General features: G+C 51.3%; 1 protein-coding gene across 1 annotated transcript; it reads left to right on the top strand.

The window, feature by feature from the left end:
• The first annotated feature begins 4385 nt into the window (after positions 1-4385).
• On the top strand, positions 4386-14449 carry LOC117795241 (IgGFc-binding protein-like). The gene is made up of 5 exons (XM_034639021.1): positions 4386-4440; positions 4910-6220; positions 8786-9669; positions 12487-13042; positions 13686-14449. The coding sequence occupies exons 1-5, from the start codon at positions 4386-4388 to the stop codon at positions 14372-14374; spliced, it is 3495 nt and encodes a 1164-aa protein (XP_034494912.1). The 3' UTR covers positions 14375-14449.
• Positions 14450-18102: the final 3653 nt, after the last annotated feature.

Below are 18102 nucleotides of genomic sequence, written 5' to 3'. Positions count from 1 at the left end.
GGGAGTGGGGATGGGGACATGCCCGAGAGATAGTTGGAACCGTGAGACCCTATAACCAGGAGACCTGACCCAGGAATTGAGGTTGAAAGAGGCTTCCTGGAGGAAGTGACTACTCAGCTGAGATCTGAAGGATGCTCGGGTTGGAGTTAACTGCACCAGGGGTGGAAAGGGCATCCCATACAAATGGAAGAGCATGTGCAGAAGTGTAGGGACCGGAACGGGGAGGGGGGGTGGTACATGGTGAGTAACAGGGTTTGAAGGGGGCTGCTGAGGTGGGGTGAGGGAAGGATGCTGTGTTGAGGCTGGAAAGTGGGAAGGGGGCAGATGATGCAGGACCCTGTAGGCTGCCGGGAAGAGTCTGGATTTTATCAGAAGTGGCATGAGAAGCCATTGGAGGTTTTGAACAGTGAGGAGGGTAGTGCGCCCTGATCTTTAGGAAGCTCCACGGGTACGTCTGTTTGCATGTAGGGGACAGAAGTGAAGAAGGGAGACCAGGGAAGGGGCTACTGCAATGGTCCAGGCAGAAGGCTGACCCAAACAAGATTGGGGCCTGAAGTGGATGGACTGGAGAGAGATTTGAGACTACCTCACCAGAGACCTCTGTCCCCTAGGCAAAGGAGGACAATGTGGACCACTGTCCGATGATCTGGCTCTCAGGAAAGATTGCAGAGACTGGAAAGAAGAGCTGTGGGACCCTGGTGTCTGCTATCCAAGGATCCATCCGTCAGATGAGGAAGCTGACCTCTGTAGCATAGAAATTAAGAGCTTTTTCCAGGTTCATGTACCAGGCAGACAGTGGACGTTGGCTCTACAAGGCAGAGACCGTGGCTGGTTGGGGAGGAATTACCTTCCAGGAAATGCAGGCCTGGAAGGGGGACACACACCCAGTAGTAGCTAATTATATGTTTGGAAGCAAAGAGTGTGGGAGGAGAGACATGGGGGCAGGCTAGTTCCTCTAGCATGGCCCCCCTCTTCCTCCCCTGCAGGGTGCCTGGATCAGCCCCCACCCCCATGCAGGAGCAATATTACCATGGACAAATGATCACACGTATCTAGAATTTAAAGTTCAAATGTAGCTTGTCCGACACCGCCCAGCTGAGTCCCCCAATTTCCTCAGCTTAGAGGGTGCTACTCCTCCCACGGCCCATCCCCTGTGTGGCTTTGAGAATGCCTTGCACGTTTTCGAGACCAGGTTTCCTGGAACCAAAGTTCCAGGCTACTGGGGCGTTTTCTCGAAGTAACTGTAGTCCTGATACCAGGACGCTCGCCTGTCTGCATGCTGCCACGTCCAACCTGCGTGCCTGGGCCCCGAGTGTCTCCGAGTCTGTGATCCCTTCCTCGCCAGGCCTCAGCTAATGCCAAGCTTTCACAGCTCGTTCTGTGGGCACATATGCGGGAGAGTCCGATAAAGCAGTCCTCCGAAAAGGGATGTTTCTCTTCTGGGTTGAACCTGAGTGTGGCCTCTGCCTTGATTCCTCCTTAGTGCCTGTGCCCCATATGCTTCACAAAAGCAAGGATGGGCGTCAGTGCTTGGTGCTGCCCAGACCCGTGCAGAGTGATGCTGGGAGCACAGGGGGGACCAACCCAGCCCCAGACCCCACCTTCACAGAGCTCCAGGCCCTCGGAGGAAATACATGCCCACCAAACAATGGCATCCCAAAGTGAGAGGGCTGGGATGGGGGGAAGCACAGGCAAGACTGATTAGGGCCTGTCTAAGCGCAAGGGACTTTGGGAGCCCAGAATGGGTTCCTTACTGGGCCTGGCTTGGGAGGCGGCCTGAATGCGGGGCCAGCTTCATGGCAGTGTGACCTGTAGAGTCCCACAGCACCTCACATTTAGAAGGGCCCTGTGCTTGGTTGAATGCCCTGCTGTCGCCACCATGAGATTCTTAGTAATTTTTGAACAAAGGACTCCACATTTCCATTTTGCACTGGGCCCTGCATACTTACGGGGTATACAAAGAGAGCCAGGAGAAGAGAGGGTCTTCCAAGGACAGAGAACATTGTGTGCAAAACACAAGAAAAGGAAGAGAGGATTATACTCTTGAAGAGCTGGCCGAAGTTCTGTGCAGCGGGAGCATGGAGTGGAAGATGCGGGAGAGTGAGGGGTGAGCTTGAGAAGTTGGCAGGTGCCAGCTGCCAGGCTGACAAGCTGTGACTCCGTTCCGGAGGCACTAGGCAGCCATGGCAAGGGCGAGGTCAGGTTTGGACTTCAGAAAGATCCATCTGTCTATGGTGGGGAGGGTGGCTAGGGTCACATGACAAAGATCAAGGTCAGGGTGGAAGGCTGGGCTGCCTGTGGAAAGGTTCAGAGTGTCTGGTCACTGTGGGCAGGCTTATGAAGAGCCTTGAATACTTGGGTGACAGACACCCAATGCACCAGGAGACTGGCCAGGGAGACCCAAAGCCACAGGCTGAATCCACAGCTTCATTTTCACTTGAAGATTTTCACTGTTGGGCGGGGTGCACAAGGGTAGGTTAATGGGTGTCACTGGTAGGTACTTGAAAATCTTTATATGAGAACTCACGTGGATAGACTGATGAAAGCGAATGCAAAATTGGCAAGAATTTAGAGTATAAAATGTAAGACTTCAAAGGACTTTATTCTGGGTATATTCTGGTTTCAACTCTGTGGAACCCCTGGAGTGCACTTCCCTCTCCCCAGTCCTCTGGGTAAAACATCAGATTTTTGGGAACCTCTGGGAACTTCCTTTTCATCCACAGCCCTAAACGCTGCAGCCCCCGGGGCTGGGAACTGACCCCCTTCCTGCTTCTCTACTCCCCTCCTTCTGGGGCAGCACCTCTCCACACACCCTCACGCTTCTGTACTCCTTCTCTCCTGAAGACCCCCACGACTCTGTCCCCTGCGCTGGAGCCTCCTCTAAACCTGGCTCCCCTCGGCTTCCTGGACAGCCCTCAGGCCTCTCACATCCACCGGGTGCCACATTGGCCATAGCGTCTTCCCAAACCTGGGTCCTCTCAGGGCAGCCCGCCACTCAGCAACCTGGCAGCCCTCCCGCTAGCCTTCTTCCCTTCTTTGGCCCCACCCTTTTCTAGCTCCTACTTCACCCACCTGGGTCCCTGCATCTCCTCCCTCCTGGGTCCTGGCTTCAGTCTTCCACTCTGGTTCAGGGAATGTTTGTAAAGCCAAACCTGACCCTCCTCTGCATAGAACCCTCCATGGCTCTCCTGGGTTCCTGGGACAAAGTTAACAGCTACTCAGCCTGGCTGTAGAGGTCTTGCCCCTCCCCCACCTGCCCCCAGTTCCATCTCTAGCATATATGTTCCCCACCTCAGGCTGGAAGGAAATAAGCACTCCCTGAAAAGCCCACCCTTTTACACACCCACGTTGTTCCCTGTGCCCTCGGGGGAGCCTTCCTTCACCTCCTCTGCTTGTGTTGAAGAGCAGGGGAAGGATCTTAAGCAGGTGAGAAATGACGCTATTGAAAGAATTCCTTCTTGAATTCTCCCTCTACCCTCCCTACCAAAGGCTAAGTGTTCTGGGGGGAGGAAGGGGCTAGGGGTGCAGGCTCCTAGGACCTGGGAGAGAAGGGGCTGGAAACTGTATCCAAGGTCCCTTGCCTTTCCTTGTCTGGAGTGCCAGGCTGTCCTTCCTACCAAATCCTCCCTGTAGGGTGCAACTCCATTGTTCTCCAGCTCAGGAAGTTCTGGAAGGAGGGGAGTCACATGGAAGCCATTGTCTTCCCTTGAGCAGCTCCACCCTATATCCTCCAGACCTGCACATCCAGCACATCGTGTCCTCTCCTGCCTCTGTCACTTCCACAACCTCGGAGTTCAGGTCCCCAGTCCCCTCCTCCCTCAGACACAGAAGTGCAGCGTCTATTCCCCCTCCTTCCTCGGAATCCAGGAGTCCAGGCTCCTGGCCCTCCGCCTTCCCAGGACCCCGAAAGTTCAAGCCTAAAGCCTCTCTATCCTTGGCAGGGTCAGGAGTCATGTCCCGCTTTTCTTGGAAACCCCCCTTTGATCTAATTCACCTCCCCACATCTGTCCCTCCCTTCTCTCTGTGTCCCTCCCCCTCTGTCTATCCGTCTGCCCCATCTCCCTGCCTCCACCCACATAATTAGGCCTCATTATAATCAATGGCACCAGGTCAGACTGGAACAGGTGCTAATGGGGACATCCGGTGTGCCGACCCAGGGAGGTCTGGGCGCAGGCCTCTGGGACTATAAATACCCCCCGCACTGTGGCCTCAGTCCAGCTCCTGCAGGTGAGACCTCCAGCCTTGCCTTTTTCCCTGGGCTCCAGGGCCTGAGCCCTTCTCTGGGATTTCTCTTGTGCCCCCTTCTGCTCCTGTGGTACAAGGGCTGGAGGCAGACTGGCGGGAGAGACCGCAGTAGCCCGTATCTGTCCACCCTCTCCCCGGCCATGGCTGCCTTCTCCCCTGCCCTGCTGTGCCTTGGTGCCCTGGGCTGCCTGTGGGGTGAGTGATCCATGGGGGATGCTGGTCTGGATCTGCAGCAGGGGACTGGTTGTGCTGGCTGGGGTTTGGGGCTGCCTGGCATGGTTCTGTAACAAGGGATTGGCCACCATGGAACTTCTTGGGACAGCTGGATCCAGGGACTGTTTGGGAAGACTCTGTGGCAGGGAATTGGCCAAACCGGTTATGGGAAGCGGGCTGAGCAGGGCTTTCTGGGACAGATGGTTCAAAGGAAGCAAATTAATTTTAAGTTAATATTGACCAGACATTGTTCCATGGCCTTTACATATATTATCTCATCTAATATTCTCATAGCTTTGCCAACACCCCCTTTGATGAGGAAACTGAGGCCCAAAGGTGGTACTTTTTGGACATGGCTAGAGCATGGCAGTCAGGATTAGAACCTGATGTATTTGGCCTCAAAATCCAACGGAGTACACTGACCCCCTCCTTTCCCCTTGGGTTCCCTCAGGCCCAACGGTTGCATTTGTGGATTTCCAGGGCCGTTACTTCATCACGGCTTTCTTGGAGAATGGGGGCACGGAGAAGCCCAACTTCCGCCTGTACGTGTCGCCACCTCCGAAGGGGCCTCCGACGGCTGTGCAAGTGAGGGCGCACCCGGTGGGCGGACCGCCCTTTCGGCGCGCGCTGCTCCTGCAGCCAGGCACCACTGCGTTGGTGAGCCTGCCAAGCGCTGTGGAGCTACGGGGCTCGCGGCGGGCGGCGGGGGGCGCGGTGCGCTTAGCCGCCTCGCGACCGGTGGGTGTGACAGTGGTGAACGCGCGTGGGCGCACTTCCCTAGACACCGCACTAGCGCTTCCGCGCCGCCTGCTGGGTACTCGCTACGTGGTGGTGACGCCGTCGCTGCAGCCCCACGACCGGCACAAGGAGTTTGCGGTGGTGGCGGGAGGTTGGCCCACGCGCCTGAGCCTCACGCCTCCGGTGCCCATCCTGTTGGATGACGTCGAGCATGCTGCCGGCCGGCCCCTCCTCGTGCACCTTGAGCCCTTCCAGGCGCTGCAGGTGCAGAGCGCAGGCGACCTGTCCGGCACGCGTGTCGTGGCTACTCATCCCGTCGCGCTGCTGGCTGGCCACAGTTGCCTGAAAGCGAGAGATAAAGCCTGTGGCCATGTGTCCGAACAACTGCTGCCCCAGGATTACTGGGGCCGCGTCTACGCGGTACCCCCGTTCGCGCCGGAGGCTCCCGGACCCAGAGACCACGTGTATGTGGTGGCTGACAGCCTGGGCAGCCTGAGCTTCTGGGGGGGCGGTGCCAAAGGGGCGCGGGCTCTGCGCCTTGGGGTCGTGCTGCACTTCGCGGTGGACCCAGTGCGCCCCCTGGTGCTGCGCTCCTCCGCCGGCCTGCAGGTACTTTTCCTGGCTGCAGCTGCGGCCCGCGGGGGCGTCGCCTACAATCCCTTCTTCGCTCTCTTGCCTCCTGTGGACGCGTTCAGCCGCAGCTTTGCGCTCACCGCGCAGCCGGGCTTTTCCAACGTGGCGGTGCTGCTGGCGCGCGAGCCCACCCCGGTGCTCCTTGATCAGCAGCCGCTGCCCAACCTGCACTGGCGCCTAATCCCCGGCGGCCCAGAGCCGCGTCACGGGCAGCATTCTGGTGAAAGCCAGGCCCCCTCTCCGGGTTTCGTCTGGACCGAGGTGGCATATGGGCCTGAGCCCGGAGTGGTGCACTTCCTGGAGACTCGCGGGCCGCCGGTTGGAGTGCTTACCTTCGGCACCGCCCCGGGCGCGGGCTTCGGGACCCAGGCCATGGGGCAGCCAAGCGTGGGTGAGCAGCCCTGGGGCCCAAGACAGCGGGAAGCTGAGCAGAAGATGGGATTCCAGAAGATCAGGGACGGGGAAAATCATAACATTACCTTCAATTGCTCACATAGCAGCCCGACAGGCAGGGTGTTTTGTTTTGCTTTGTTTAAATGCAAATCACTCCCTCCTCCACTCAAAATCTTTCCATTCAACCATTACACCAGCAAAAGCACAGTACTTACAGTGTTTTTTGAGGCCCCATAAATCTGTTCCCAAACCTCTTTGATCTCATCTCTTCTCATTCTTGCCCTTCCCTCACTCCAGTCCAGCCACACCAGCCACCTTACTTTCTTCTCTTTGTTCATACTTTTTCTCTCTCTTCCATTAGTTCCTTGAGGTCAACGGTTTTTTTAAAAAAATTAAGTTCTAAGATACACAGTTAATTGTACAATTTTTAGATATATAGCCTGATGAATTTTCACCTTTGCACCCGTGTATCTGTCACCTAGATCAAGCTACAAAATATTTCCATCCCCCCCAATAGCTCCATGAGGTCAGATTTTTACAAAAATCTTTGGTTTACTGTAGAATCACCAGTTTCTGGGACAGTGCCTAACCCTCAAGAAGTATTTGTGGAATGAATAATAATGGTTATAAGCTGTTAAATGTACACCAAATCATATGCCAGGCACTGGGCTCACAATGGAAGTTATTGTTGAAAGTCACATGTTCTTTTTCTTTACTACCGTGTAAAATGTAAACAATGGGGTCAGGGAAAGGGTTAAAATAATGGGCGCTTGAACCTCCGGCTTGTCTTTGAGGTTGACTGTATAACGGTATTATAATAATTCCTTTTTTCTGCGGAGGGGAATGGCTGGAGGTCAAATCTTTTGCCAAGTTCACACAGCTAGAAAGCGGCAGAGTCAGAATTTGAACCCAAATCTATTTGCTTCCAGAGCACAAGATTTTAGCCACCTTTTTGTATTGTTTTATTTTGTACGGCTTCACACAGACTTATAGTCCAGACTTTTGAGCTAAGTGGTAAATGCTCTTATATATAATGTATATACATTATACAATGCATTCCTCACATCCACTCTGGATGCAGGTCTCTTTATTATCTTCATTTTTAAAAAATATTTATTTATTTATTTGAGAGAGAGAGAGTGGACGGGGGAAGGGCAGAGGGAGAGCATCTTCAAGCAGACTCCCTGACGAACAGAGCCCAACCTGGGGCTAGATCCTAGGACCCATGGGATCATGACCTGAGCTGAAACCAAGAGCCAGATGATCAACAGACTGAGCCACGCAGGCTCCCCTGTTATACCCCATTTTATAGAGGAAGCAGTTGAAGGTTGAAGGCAAGAAATCACCGTCCAAAGCCACACACTGAGCAAGTGGCAACTGCAAACCCAGAACTCGCTCAGGCTGCTGGGAAAGCGGCTTGTGGCCTCCCAGAGCGCAGGGCTAGGCACAGACTACAGAGTAGCTGGACGCTGACCATGGTTCTGAATACAGTTTGCTACCCTGTAACCCTGGAATAAGGGAGCTCCCACTCAATCTCTTCCAGTCCCAAAAAACAGGGGGAGACCAGGGAGGTGAGAGAAAAGTGAGGGGATAGTCAGAGAGGATAGTTTCTTAGAAATGAAAACGTGGACTTCAATTCGTTTATTTAAATTGGCTCAGAGCTGGATTCTGGAGTCAAAAGACCTGGATTCAAATCCTACTACAAGCTGTGTGATCTTGGGCAAATCACATCACCTCTCTGAACCTCAACTTTTTCCTCTGTGAAGTGTGAATAATAATATCAACAACTTCATAAGGTTGTTGTGGCATTTAAAAAAATGAGTTCATAGAAGAGTGCTTGGCATGCAGTAAACATTTGCTATTATTAATTTTCAACAATTTTTTTTTTTAGATTTACTTCAGTCTAAGCCTGTTCTAGGCACTGGAGATGCAGCAATGTACAACATAGAAACATTCCTACCATAGGGAGCTGATACTTTAGTTCATATTGTAATCCATACCAAAGTCTGTATTATGTTTTGATGGAAAAATAGGCAAACCCCTACAGAACAAAGTTATTTCTTAAAAGTTCACTCTGTAGGTGTCAGCATCATGCATCACCAGCTATGAAAAAAATAACTCCCCTCCCTGGGAAATGGGGTGGCTATATACCAACAGAACACACACACACACACACACACACACACACACACTCTTAAGGCTGCTTAACATGGCAGACTGGAAGTCCTCACTGGCCAAAATCAACCCACAGATGTGTTCAGACTTACTGGCACATAGATTTTGTAATAACTGGTTGGTGTCCTTAGATGGAGTCTGTGCTCTCCAGCTCATCACAGCCCTCTTGTTCACCCACACTGTGCTGCCCATTTCTGTTTTGTCTTCAGCCCCACCCTTCTCTTCCTGACGATATAGTCCCACTTCCTTTTAGATTGGGGACCCTACTAGCTTATGAATGTTGAGTCTCCAATAACCCTGGGGGCCTAGCGCGTGGAGGCAGGAAGGGGGTGAGACCAAATGCCAGGATCCAGTTCTGTTGCATCATTTCATCTCATCTCATCTCCAGATATTCTGACTGAGGAAGATCTGAACCCTCCCACAGAATTCTATCCCCTCCTAGAGTCTTCCCTGATGATGCCACCCCAGTTCCTGGGATCCTGTAAGAACCATGCCTGCTCCAGTGGGACCACATGTCACCTTGTGAAGCACAAACCTGAGTGTGTGGCCAGCACCCAGGCCACTGAGATCATGTTCAGTCCCAAGACCATAACTCTGAAGGACTCTAAAACCACAGCAGTGGCCAAACCAGGATCAGAGAGCACACCTGAAGCCAAACCAGGGCTTGTATCTGTGGCTGTGAATGAACTTCAGCTTCAATCTTCAGCTTTGGTTAAACCAGAACTTGAACCTCTGCCTGTAAAAGAACCAATTCCTGAAACCCTGGCTGTGACTGAACCATTACCTGCACCTTTCCCCCTGCCAGTGCCCACAGTTGAACTAGAGTCCAAACCCAAGGCAGTGTCTCAGGCTAGGTCAGAATCCATCTCAGCGGCCAAGCTGGGGCTCAAGGTGGTGGCAGTGACTGAACCAGGCTTAGAGGCTGTGACTATGGCAAAGCAAGAACCTGACACCGTGTTTGGGTCCCAAATGGTGTCTGAGGCCAAATCAGAGACGGCGGGTGTCTCTAGTGAGGGGCAGGGGGGCATCACAGGGGGTACCTGCTGGGCTTCCGGGCTACCATACATCTACACTTTTGATGGCTACTCTTTCCCTGTGCCTGGGGGCTGTACCTACACACTGAGCCATTGCCCTCAGGCCCTGCCCAGTGGCCTCCCTGCCTTCCAGCTGTGGATCGCCAGCTCCGGAGAGAGGCAGCCCATGCGTTTTGTCACGATGCGCATCTTTGGTGTCACCATCACTGCTGTCAAGCATGAGTTCGGCTTTGTCCAGGTAAGAATCATTATGTATGGAATCCTGGGAAACTGTATCCTTCTCTGTCCCTCAGTTTTGTCAACTCCGCAGTGGAGGCAATTATATAGGTCCACAGTCTCTTATCCAAAATGCTTGGGGCCCAGTGCATTTCAGATTTTTGGAATTTCAAGTGGTCATACCATGTAAATGCCATGTATTATATGATAATTCAAATAGGTGGTACATAATTACAAACATTAATATCTCTGCAGTGAAATGTCTGAATATTCAGACAGAAATTAAGACTTTAAGCAGCCATACCATGAGTTCAGGTCGGCTTTTGCTGCCAGTTATGTTTTAACATCAAATACACAAAACATCTTAGTCTTTGGGCCACTTTTGCACTTGGGGATTGTGGATCTCTAGCAGCTACGTTAACAGGTTCCTGTGAAGTGGGGATGAATTAACATACAAAAAGCACTTGGAACAGAGTCCACCTCATGGTAACTATCATCTGAGGAGTGTTTGCCATGTTTATTGTCCCCTAACACTGGCATCTGGAGCCTCCAAATTCTGTGAGCTTTGGACTTATCTTTGGACCACAGGCAGCCCCTGGCATGTCCGAAATTTCTCCTCAGGGAAGGTTTGGAGGCATTACTCTGGAAGGTTGTGGGGACTAGAATATGTTTAATCAGGGTTGCTAGAGGGAGCAAACCTATGAGGTTATGGACATACTAAGCCCCTCCTCAGCACCACTATAGAAGGACAATGGACTCCAGAACCTGATGGTCTGAGTTCAAGTGCCAGGTTGACCACCTGTTATCCGTATGACCTTAGGCAAATTATTTAAACTCTCTGGGCCTTAGTTTCTTCGTCTGTGAAATCAAGATGATGAAAAGATTGAACTCATCGGACTGTAGAGAGAATCAAATGGGCTAAGACATGGAAAGCTCAGAAGTAGAGGACGCTAGGGCCTGATGCGTGAGCCCATGGTGCTCCGTACTCCCCTCCACACACCTCTTGGGAACTCACCCTGCTACTCAGGAGTCAGGAGTTCCCCCCAAGTGCCTTTATGGCTCCCAACCCAGGTATCTAGCACCTTCAAAGTCTCAGGGCCTCAGATTTCTATTCTCATTAAATGAGCCCCCATCTCCCAAGGACCTGACACTCCTGCGTTTCTTCATTGATTAAGGAATGTTTTATCATAATGTACCAGACCTTGCTTTGAGGACTCATCAGGGACCAAGACGGACAAAATCCTTGCTCTCATGGTACTTATGTTCTAGTGGAGAGAGATCAGCAATAAATAGAAGTTAATTATGTAGTATGTTTGAAGGTGATACATGCCAAGGAGGAAAAAATGGATCAGGAAAGTGGCATTAGGGGGCACCTGGGTGGGTCAGTCAGTTAAGCGCATCAGCCTCCCTGCTTCTCCCTCTGCCTCTGCCTCTCTCTCTATGCCTCTCATGAATAAATAAATTAAATCTTTAAGAAAAAAAAAGGAAAGTGGCATCTGAGAGCATAGTTTTAAGTAGGAGGACCTCTCTAAGAAGATGAAACTTGGAGCCAAGTCTTAAAAGAGGTGAGAGAGAGAGAGCCATGTGTATATCCGAGAGGAGAGCATTCTGGGCAGAGAGAACAGCAAATGTCTAAGGTGGGAATCTGACAGGCATGTTAGAGGAACAGCAAGAAGCCAGGCTGAAGAGGAGGGATTGTGGCGCAGAGGAGAGGGATAGACCGTGGGGGTCAGATTGTTTACCTCCATATAGGCTCTTGTAACAACTCTGTCTTTTATTCTGTGTGAGGTGGAAGCCAAGGGAAGATTGTGTGCAGAGGAGGGATGGATGAAATATCACTTGGGTGGTAACAGGATCACTGTGGCTGCCACGTGGGGAACAGAATATGGGGCTTGTGAAGGATGTACCAGGAGACCAGTAAGGAGGTTGCTGCCATTGTCCAGGCAGGAGATGATGGTTGGACCAGGGTGGAGGTGGTGAATGAGAGTAAAAGGTGGGTTGGTAACCTTTTTGGTGGGTGAATGCAAAAAATGGAAATCATGGATTGGAAGGAGAGATAGCATATGATCTGGAAGCTCTTGGTGGAGGCTCTTGGTAATGAACTCTGGGAAACAAACTGAGGGCTTCAGAGGGGAGGGGGGTGGGGGATTGGGATGGGCTGGTGATGGGTATTAAGGAGGGCAAATATTGCATGGTGCACTGGGTGTTATATGCAAGTAACGAATAACAGAACATTGCATCAAGAACTGGGGATGTACTGTATGGTGACTAATATAACAAAATAAATATTATTAAAAACAACAACAAGCTGAAGACTCCCCTATGAACAGGAGGCTCCTTAGTAGAATTACTTATCTAGATTCCTGAGAGGAAGACTTCTGAATTTTGCATGAGGTCCCATCTGGGTGTTGGTAACAAGGCTCCTGGTTAAAAGTACATAAATAAAAATAATAATTAAAAAATAGAAAGACTCCGGGTTAGTGCATGGAGTGACCTTCCAACCAGAACAATGGCTCTAAACTTTTCCTGAGGAGAAATTTCGGACATGCCAGTGGCTGCATGTGGTCCTAGGATATGTCCAGAGCTCACAGAATTTGGAAGATCCAGATGCCAGTGTGAGAGGACAATAAGCACAGCAAACCCTCCTCTTATGATCCATGAGGTGGACTCTGTCCCAAGTGCTTTTCATGTATTAACTCATTCCCACCTTACATGTACTAAGTCTCCACTCCCTCAGCATCCCCAAATCCAACCCCCTCAGCTTCCACCCTCCACTTCACCTCAAAGGCTCAGGAATGCACCCTATCTGGTGACTCCTGCTCTTGGGTCACCCCCACAGGTGAACCAGCAGCGGCTGCGGCTGCCGGCGACGCTGCGCGACGGGAGGCTGCGTTTGCGCTTCCGCAGCTCAGAACTCTGGGCAGAGGCAGGTCTGGAGCAAGAGCCACCCGCGCTGCGCCTGATGTACGACTGGCAGCACGCGCTGTCTCTGCAACTGTCCGAAGGCTACCGTGCGCACGTGGTGGGCCTGTGCGGCAACTTCAACTGGGACCCGACAGACGATGTGGACGGTCCCGACCCGCGCGCTTTCTTGCGCACTTGGGCCCTGCAGCCGCCCGACGCTGCATGCCACGCCCTCTGGGCTGCTCCCTGCGCCCAGACAGTGTCCCCACCCGAGACCCCGGGGCCCTGCGCCATCCTGGCCGCTCTGAACGGGCCCTTTAGCCCCTGCCACGACGTGCTGCTGCCTGCGCCCTTCGAGACCAGCTGCAGTGCTTGGATCTGCCCCTTTCCCAACTACCGCCCTGCTCTTTGCTTGACCCTCCAGGTCTATGCGCACGCATGTCAGCGCCTGGGTGTCAGCATCGACTCCTGGAGATTCCAGGCTGGCTGCCGTGAGTGAGCCTTAGATGGAAAAGGCTATGGGTTACTGGGGAAGGGGATTCTGGGACTTAGGGGGTGGCACTCCTTGAAGCTGGAGCTGATTCCTGGGGCAAGCCTGCAGGGTCCCTGGGGTGGGACTGCGGAGGCCACAGAGGCAGGGTTCTTTGGGTCTGGGAATGGAGACTCTTCCACCCTAGGGGCGAATTTCTGGTTTCTGGGAGCTGGAACACCTAGGTCTTGGGGTCTGGGGTCTTTGGGTCCTAGCATGAAGGCTTCCGGGCTTTGGGTTCCAGAATTAGTTAATTCTAAAAGGCAGGTTTCCTAGATTTGGTGGATGGAAAACTCCTCTTAGGCGAGGAGGACTCCAGGCTCTGGGGTGAGGGCTCTGTGTCCCAGGGCCAGACTTTTATGTTCTGGAAAGGGGACTTCTGGTTTCTGATGATAGAAACTTCTTTACTCTGTGAGATGGAGATTGCTGGAAAGCCTCCATTCTAGGGGAGGAGGATTCCAGGATCCTGGGCATGACTCTTGCAAGCTGAGGGCGAGAACATCTCCATTCCAGGGCTAGCTGAATACTTAGGTCCCCGAAACCAGACTGGGAGGTCCTGATGTGAACACTTTCTTCCCTCCACCTTCCTCTCCCTCTGCCCGCAGCCATCAAATGCCCCCCAAACAGCCATTATGAGCCGTGTGGCTCCTCCTGCCCAGAGACGTGCATGGGTCCTTTGGGAGCATCGTGCCCACTGCCCTGCGGTGAAACGTGCGCCTGTGATGCCGGCTATGTTCACAGTGGCCCTGACTGCGTCCTGCGGCACCCGGGGCCTGGTGGCTGTGGGTGCACGCACCAGGGGCATCTGCTGGGACCAGGAGAGACTTTATGGGAGGGCGTGGGCTGCACGCGCCACTGCCTCTGCCCAGCTTCAGGAGGGAGCGTCATCTGCACGGAGGTGGGTTGCAGTCCAGGAGAGCGCTGCGTTCTGTCACACGGCCTGCGCACATGTGTGCCCTCGGGCATAGCCACATGCGTGGCGGCCGGTGGAGGCCACTACATCACCTTCGATGGGCGCCGTTTTCGCTTCCCTGGCTCTTGCATGTACCTGCTAAGCGGCCTTAGTTCTCAGGTGCCACAGGAGCTGGCTGACTTCCGTGTGCTCCTGGGCACCGGTCCTGATGGCGTCCCGAGTAGCCTTGAAGTGCTCGTGTCTGGATGCCACCTGAGGCTGGACCCCAAGGAACCTGGTCGTGTCCTGGTGAGAAAATCCCAACCCTGCCCACACATGCACCCAGGGATCCCACTGATGACCTCTGACCCAGAGTCTTCACCTCAAGACTCCAAAACCTGATCCCAAGATCCCCCTAACCTCACCCTAGGGTCATACCTTGAGTTTTTGTCCTATGATACTGGACCCTCAAACCAGGACTCCCACCACCTTCCTGTTGCCCCATGATCTCTGACACAGCTGCTTACCTTTAACCCCCCAAAACTAACCCCCAAATCAGAACTCAAGCCTTAACTCTTTAAGGTCAAACCCTACGTCCAGAAGCCCCTTACCCAGTCCCCCATAACTTCTTGTGCCAAAGGAAAAGAGGTTGTAGTGTTGTTGGAAAGGCTACACGGAGGGTGCTCACTAGGTGTCGATGGAATAACACAGAATGCACAAGAGTCCTTCTAAGGTAAGACACAATTGGCATTGCCATTTTCCAGATGAGGAAACTGTGGCCCAGAGAGGTGAGGCCATTTGCCCAAGGTCACACAGCTGATAAATAGCAGAGCTCATATTTAAACCTTGGCATTTTGGCTACAGGGTACCTTTTATGCTGTCTCTGCAAATGGTCAAACAAAACAAAACAAAAACATGACCTCAACTACCTCCTTTGTGAAATGTAGTTCAGAGCCCCAGTGACTCTGACACCACTTCAACATGGCAAAGTTTCTCATCAAGTCAGTAAAGACACTGGGAAGAGACGCTGCGAGATTGGCTGTGGGGCTGTGGGGATGAGTTCTCAGTGACCACGGAGGACAGAAGCCAGACACTGTCAGTTCTCTTGCATCAGTACTTTGCCTTGGTAATATTTTAAATTTATTATTGAATTACCATTTTTTTTCTTTTTGGGTGAATTTTTTTATTGGGATTGCACTGAATCTGTAACTCCAATTGAGGAGACTATTGAGTTTGCCAGCCCACCAACATGGTATATTTTTGCTTTTGTAAGTCTTTTTTATTTTATTTTATTTTACTTTATTTTATTTTATTTGAATTCAATTAATTGAGTGTATGATTAGTTTCAGAAGTAGAGTTCAATGATACATCAGTTGTATATAACACCCAGTGCTCATTACATCACATGCCCTTTTTAATGCCCATCACCCAGTTACCCCAACCCCCACCCACCAGCCACCCTCTGTTTATTTCGTATGGTTAAGAGCCTCTTATCATTTGTCTCCCTCTCTGATTTTGTCTTGTTTTATTTTTCCCTCCCTTCCTCTATTTTGTTTCTTAAATTCCACATATGCTTGAAATCATATAATTGTCTTTCTCTGATTGACTTATTTCACTTAGCGTGATACCCTCTAGTTCCATCCACGTCATTTTAAATGGCAAGATTTCATTCTTTTTGATGGCTGAATAATATCTATATCTATCTATCTATCTATCTAGATACACACACACACATACACACACACACACACACACACACACACCACATCTTCTTTATCCATTCATCTGTCGATGGACATCTGGGCTTTTTTCATAGTTTGGCTAATGTGGACATGTCTGCTATAAACATTGGGGTGCACGTGCTCCTTTGAATCACTACATTTGTATCTTCAGGGCAGATACCTAGCAGTGCAATTGCTGGATAGTAGAGTAGCTCTATTTTTAACTTTTTGAGGAATCTCCATACTGTTTTCCAGCTTGCATTCCCTCCAGCAGGGTAAGAGGGTTCCCTTTTCTCTGCATCCTCGACAACATTTGTTGTTTCCTGACTTGTTAATTTGAATTACCATTTTTAAATAAGGAAGGCTGGACGTATAGCATCTCTTCAGAAACCAGAAGCCCTGGCGACTGGTCTCCTATTCTAATGGCCACTTGTGGTTGGGACTTCCCTCTCTAGCCAGGGGCACATACTTTCTCTTGAGTTTATCACAGTCCCTATCACATCCCACCTTCTCCACTTCACTCATTTTGTTATTTGCCTGGCGCCTGGAGGCATGTGAGTTAGGACTGGGTTTTATGCTTTTCTTGGGACCAGGGGTCTAGCCCTGACTTCAGGTTTATGGGGGGCCCTAAGAGACCCTAATCCCAGAACCTAAGATCCCTCTGTTGCCCCAAGGAACACTGCCCCAACACGTGCCAGGTGCAATTACAAATCCTTATTTTATCCTTACAATAATTTTTCCAGTGAATATCATTATTTCTTTCATTTTACAGAGAAGTTAAGTAAATTGCCTAAGCGAGAGAGCTAAACAAACCAGGAGCCAAGATTTGAACCCAGATAACTTGACTCCAAAGTCAAAGGGCACTTAACTACCATACTTCACTGTCCTGACACATGTAGTTATTAAAATTGGACCATATGAAGCTGCCAATATTTTGTTTTTTCCTACAAATGTGGCAGTTTCATATAGTTCAACCTAAGTGTTTGAGACAAATACTCCTGGCCTGGAGTGTCTAGGACTCTCCGAGCCTTGACTCAAGAATCCTAGAGCCTTCATTGTGAGCGCCAATATACCAGAGCTTTCAGTCCTGATTCTGGGCTCTCGAAATCCAGTGCTGACCTAAGAATCCCATTTATTCATTCAACAATCACTTATTGAACACTTACTGTGTTCAGGCACTATTCTAGGTTACATGTGTTAACCGAATTTCAACCCGATTTCAGTCCAAGTCCTAGGCACCCCCAGACCCAATCCAGGAATTCCAAATCTCCAATTCCCAAAGTTTACAACCCTCACCCCCAATTCTTATACCCCCAACCCCAGGTGCTGTGGGCAAATATGGTTAGATCATGGACTGCAGCTTCAACATTTGTATACACTATGGACAGACCTCCCTGCCCTGAGCCATTTGCATAGCACCCTGAAGCCCCTGCCATTACCTAGAAATCCCAGCATCCCTAGGACTCTACAGCCTAACTTGACCAATCAGCCTCATCATTCATCCCTGCATTAGTTCAACAAATATTTATTGAACACAGACTAAGTGCCAGGCACTGCACATGTGTCACATTCAGAGGCTGTCATTTTCAACTCGCCAAATCTGATCCAGGAATACTACAGGCCCAAACCCCAGAATCCACCATCCAGTTCTCACCATCCAAGCATTTGTTGGAAAAAGTGTACCATGGACAGCATCCCAAGCCGTTTGTGTGTGTGTGTGTGTGTGTGTGTGTGTGTTATTATAGACAGAACCTTAGTCCCTCAACAAGGCCTTCTGGAGGCCCTGCTCTTACCTAGTGACATACACATCCTTGGTACTGATACTGGGTTCCTAGAGCCCCAGTTTGACATACCCTCTTCATACAGGTGAATGGAGACTGGCAGAATCTACCATTCCAGGCTCTGAGCAACAGTACGCTCATCTTTCGCCATGGCTGGGACACTGTGGTCAGCTGCCCCTTTGGCCTGCGTGTGACCTATGCCCCTGGGATCCGCGTGGTAGTGGATCTTCCAGCGGCATATATGGGCCATGTGGTGGGGCTGTGCGCTGACTACAATGGGGATCCCATTGATGACCTCCATGTGCCTGGAATTGTGCTGGGTACCAAGCTGCCTGAGGATGCACTGGCTTGGGCCTTCGGCCATAGCTATTTGGTGGGTTCCCCAACTGGGTGCCTGAATGCGGCTGACAAGATGCCACCACTGCCACCATCCTGTGTCACCCTGCCGACCACCAGCACCCCAGCCTACTTTACCCACATCTGTGATATCCTCCTGGACCCCCTGGGGCCCTTCCAGCTGTGCCATGAGATGCTGGCACCAGGCCCCTATGTCCAAGATTGCATGGTGGATGTATGTCTAGGCACTGGACCCTGCCCCATGCTCAGCCTCTACTGTGAAACCTGCCAG

This window comes from Ailuropoda melanoleuca, chromosome 12, assembly GCF_002007445.2.
Source record: "Ailuropoda melanoleuca isolate Jingjing chromosome 12, ASM200744v2, whole genome shotgun sequence".
In the NCBI taxonomy this organism is placed as follows: Eukaryota; Metazoa; Chordata; class Mammalia; order Carnivora; family Ursidae; genus Ailuropoda; species Ailuropoda melanoleuca.
Note: the sequence above shows the minus strand (reverse complement) of the source record. Positions and strands in the feature narration are given on the sequence as shown.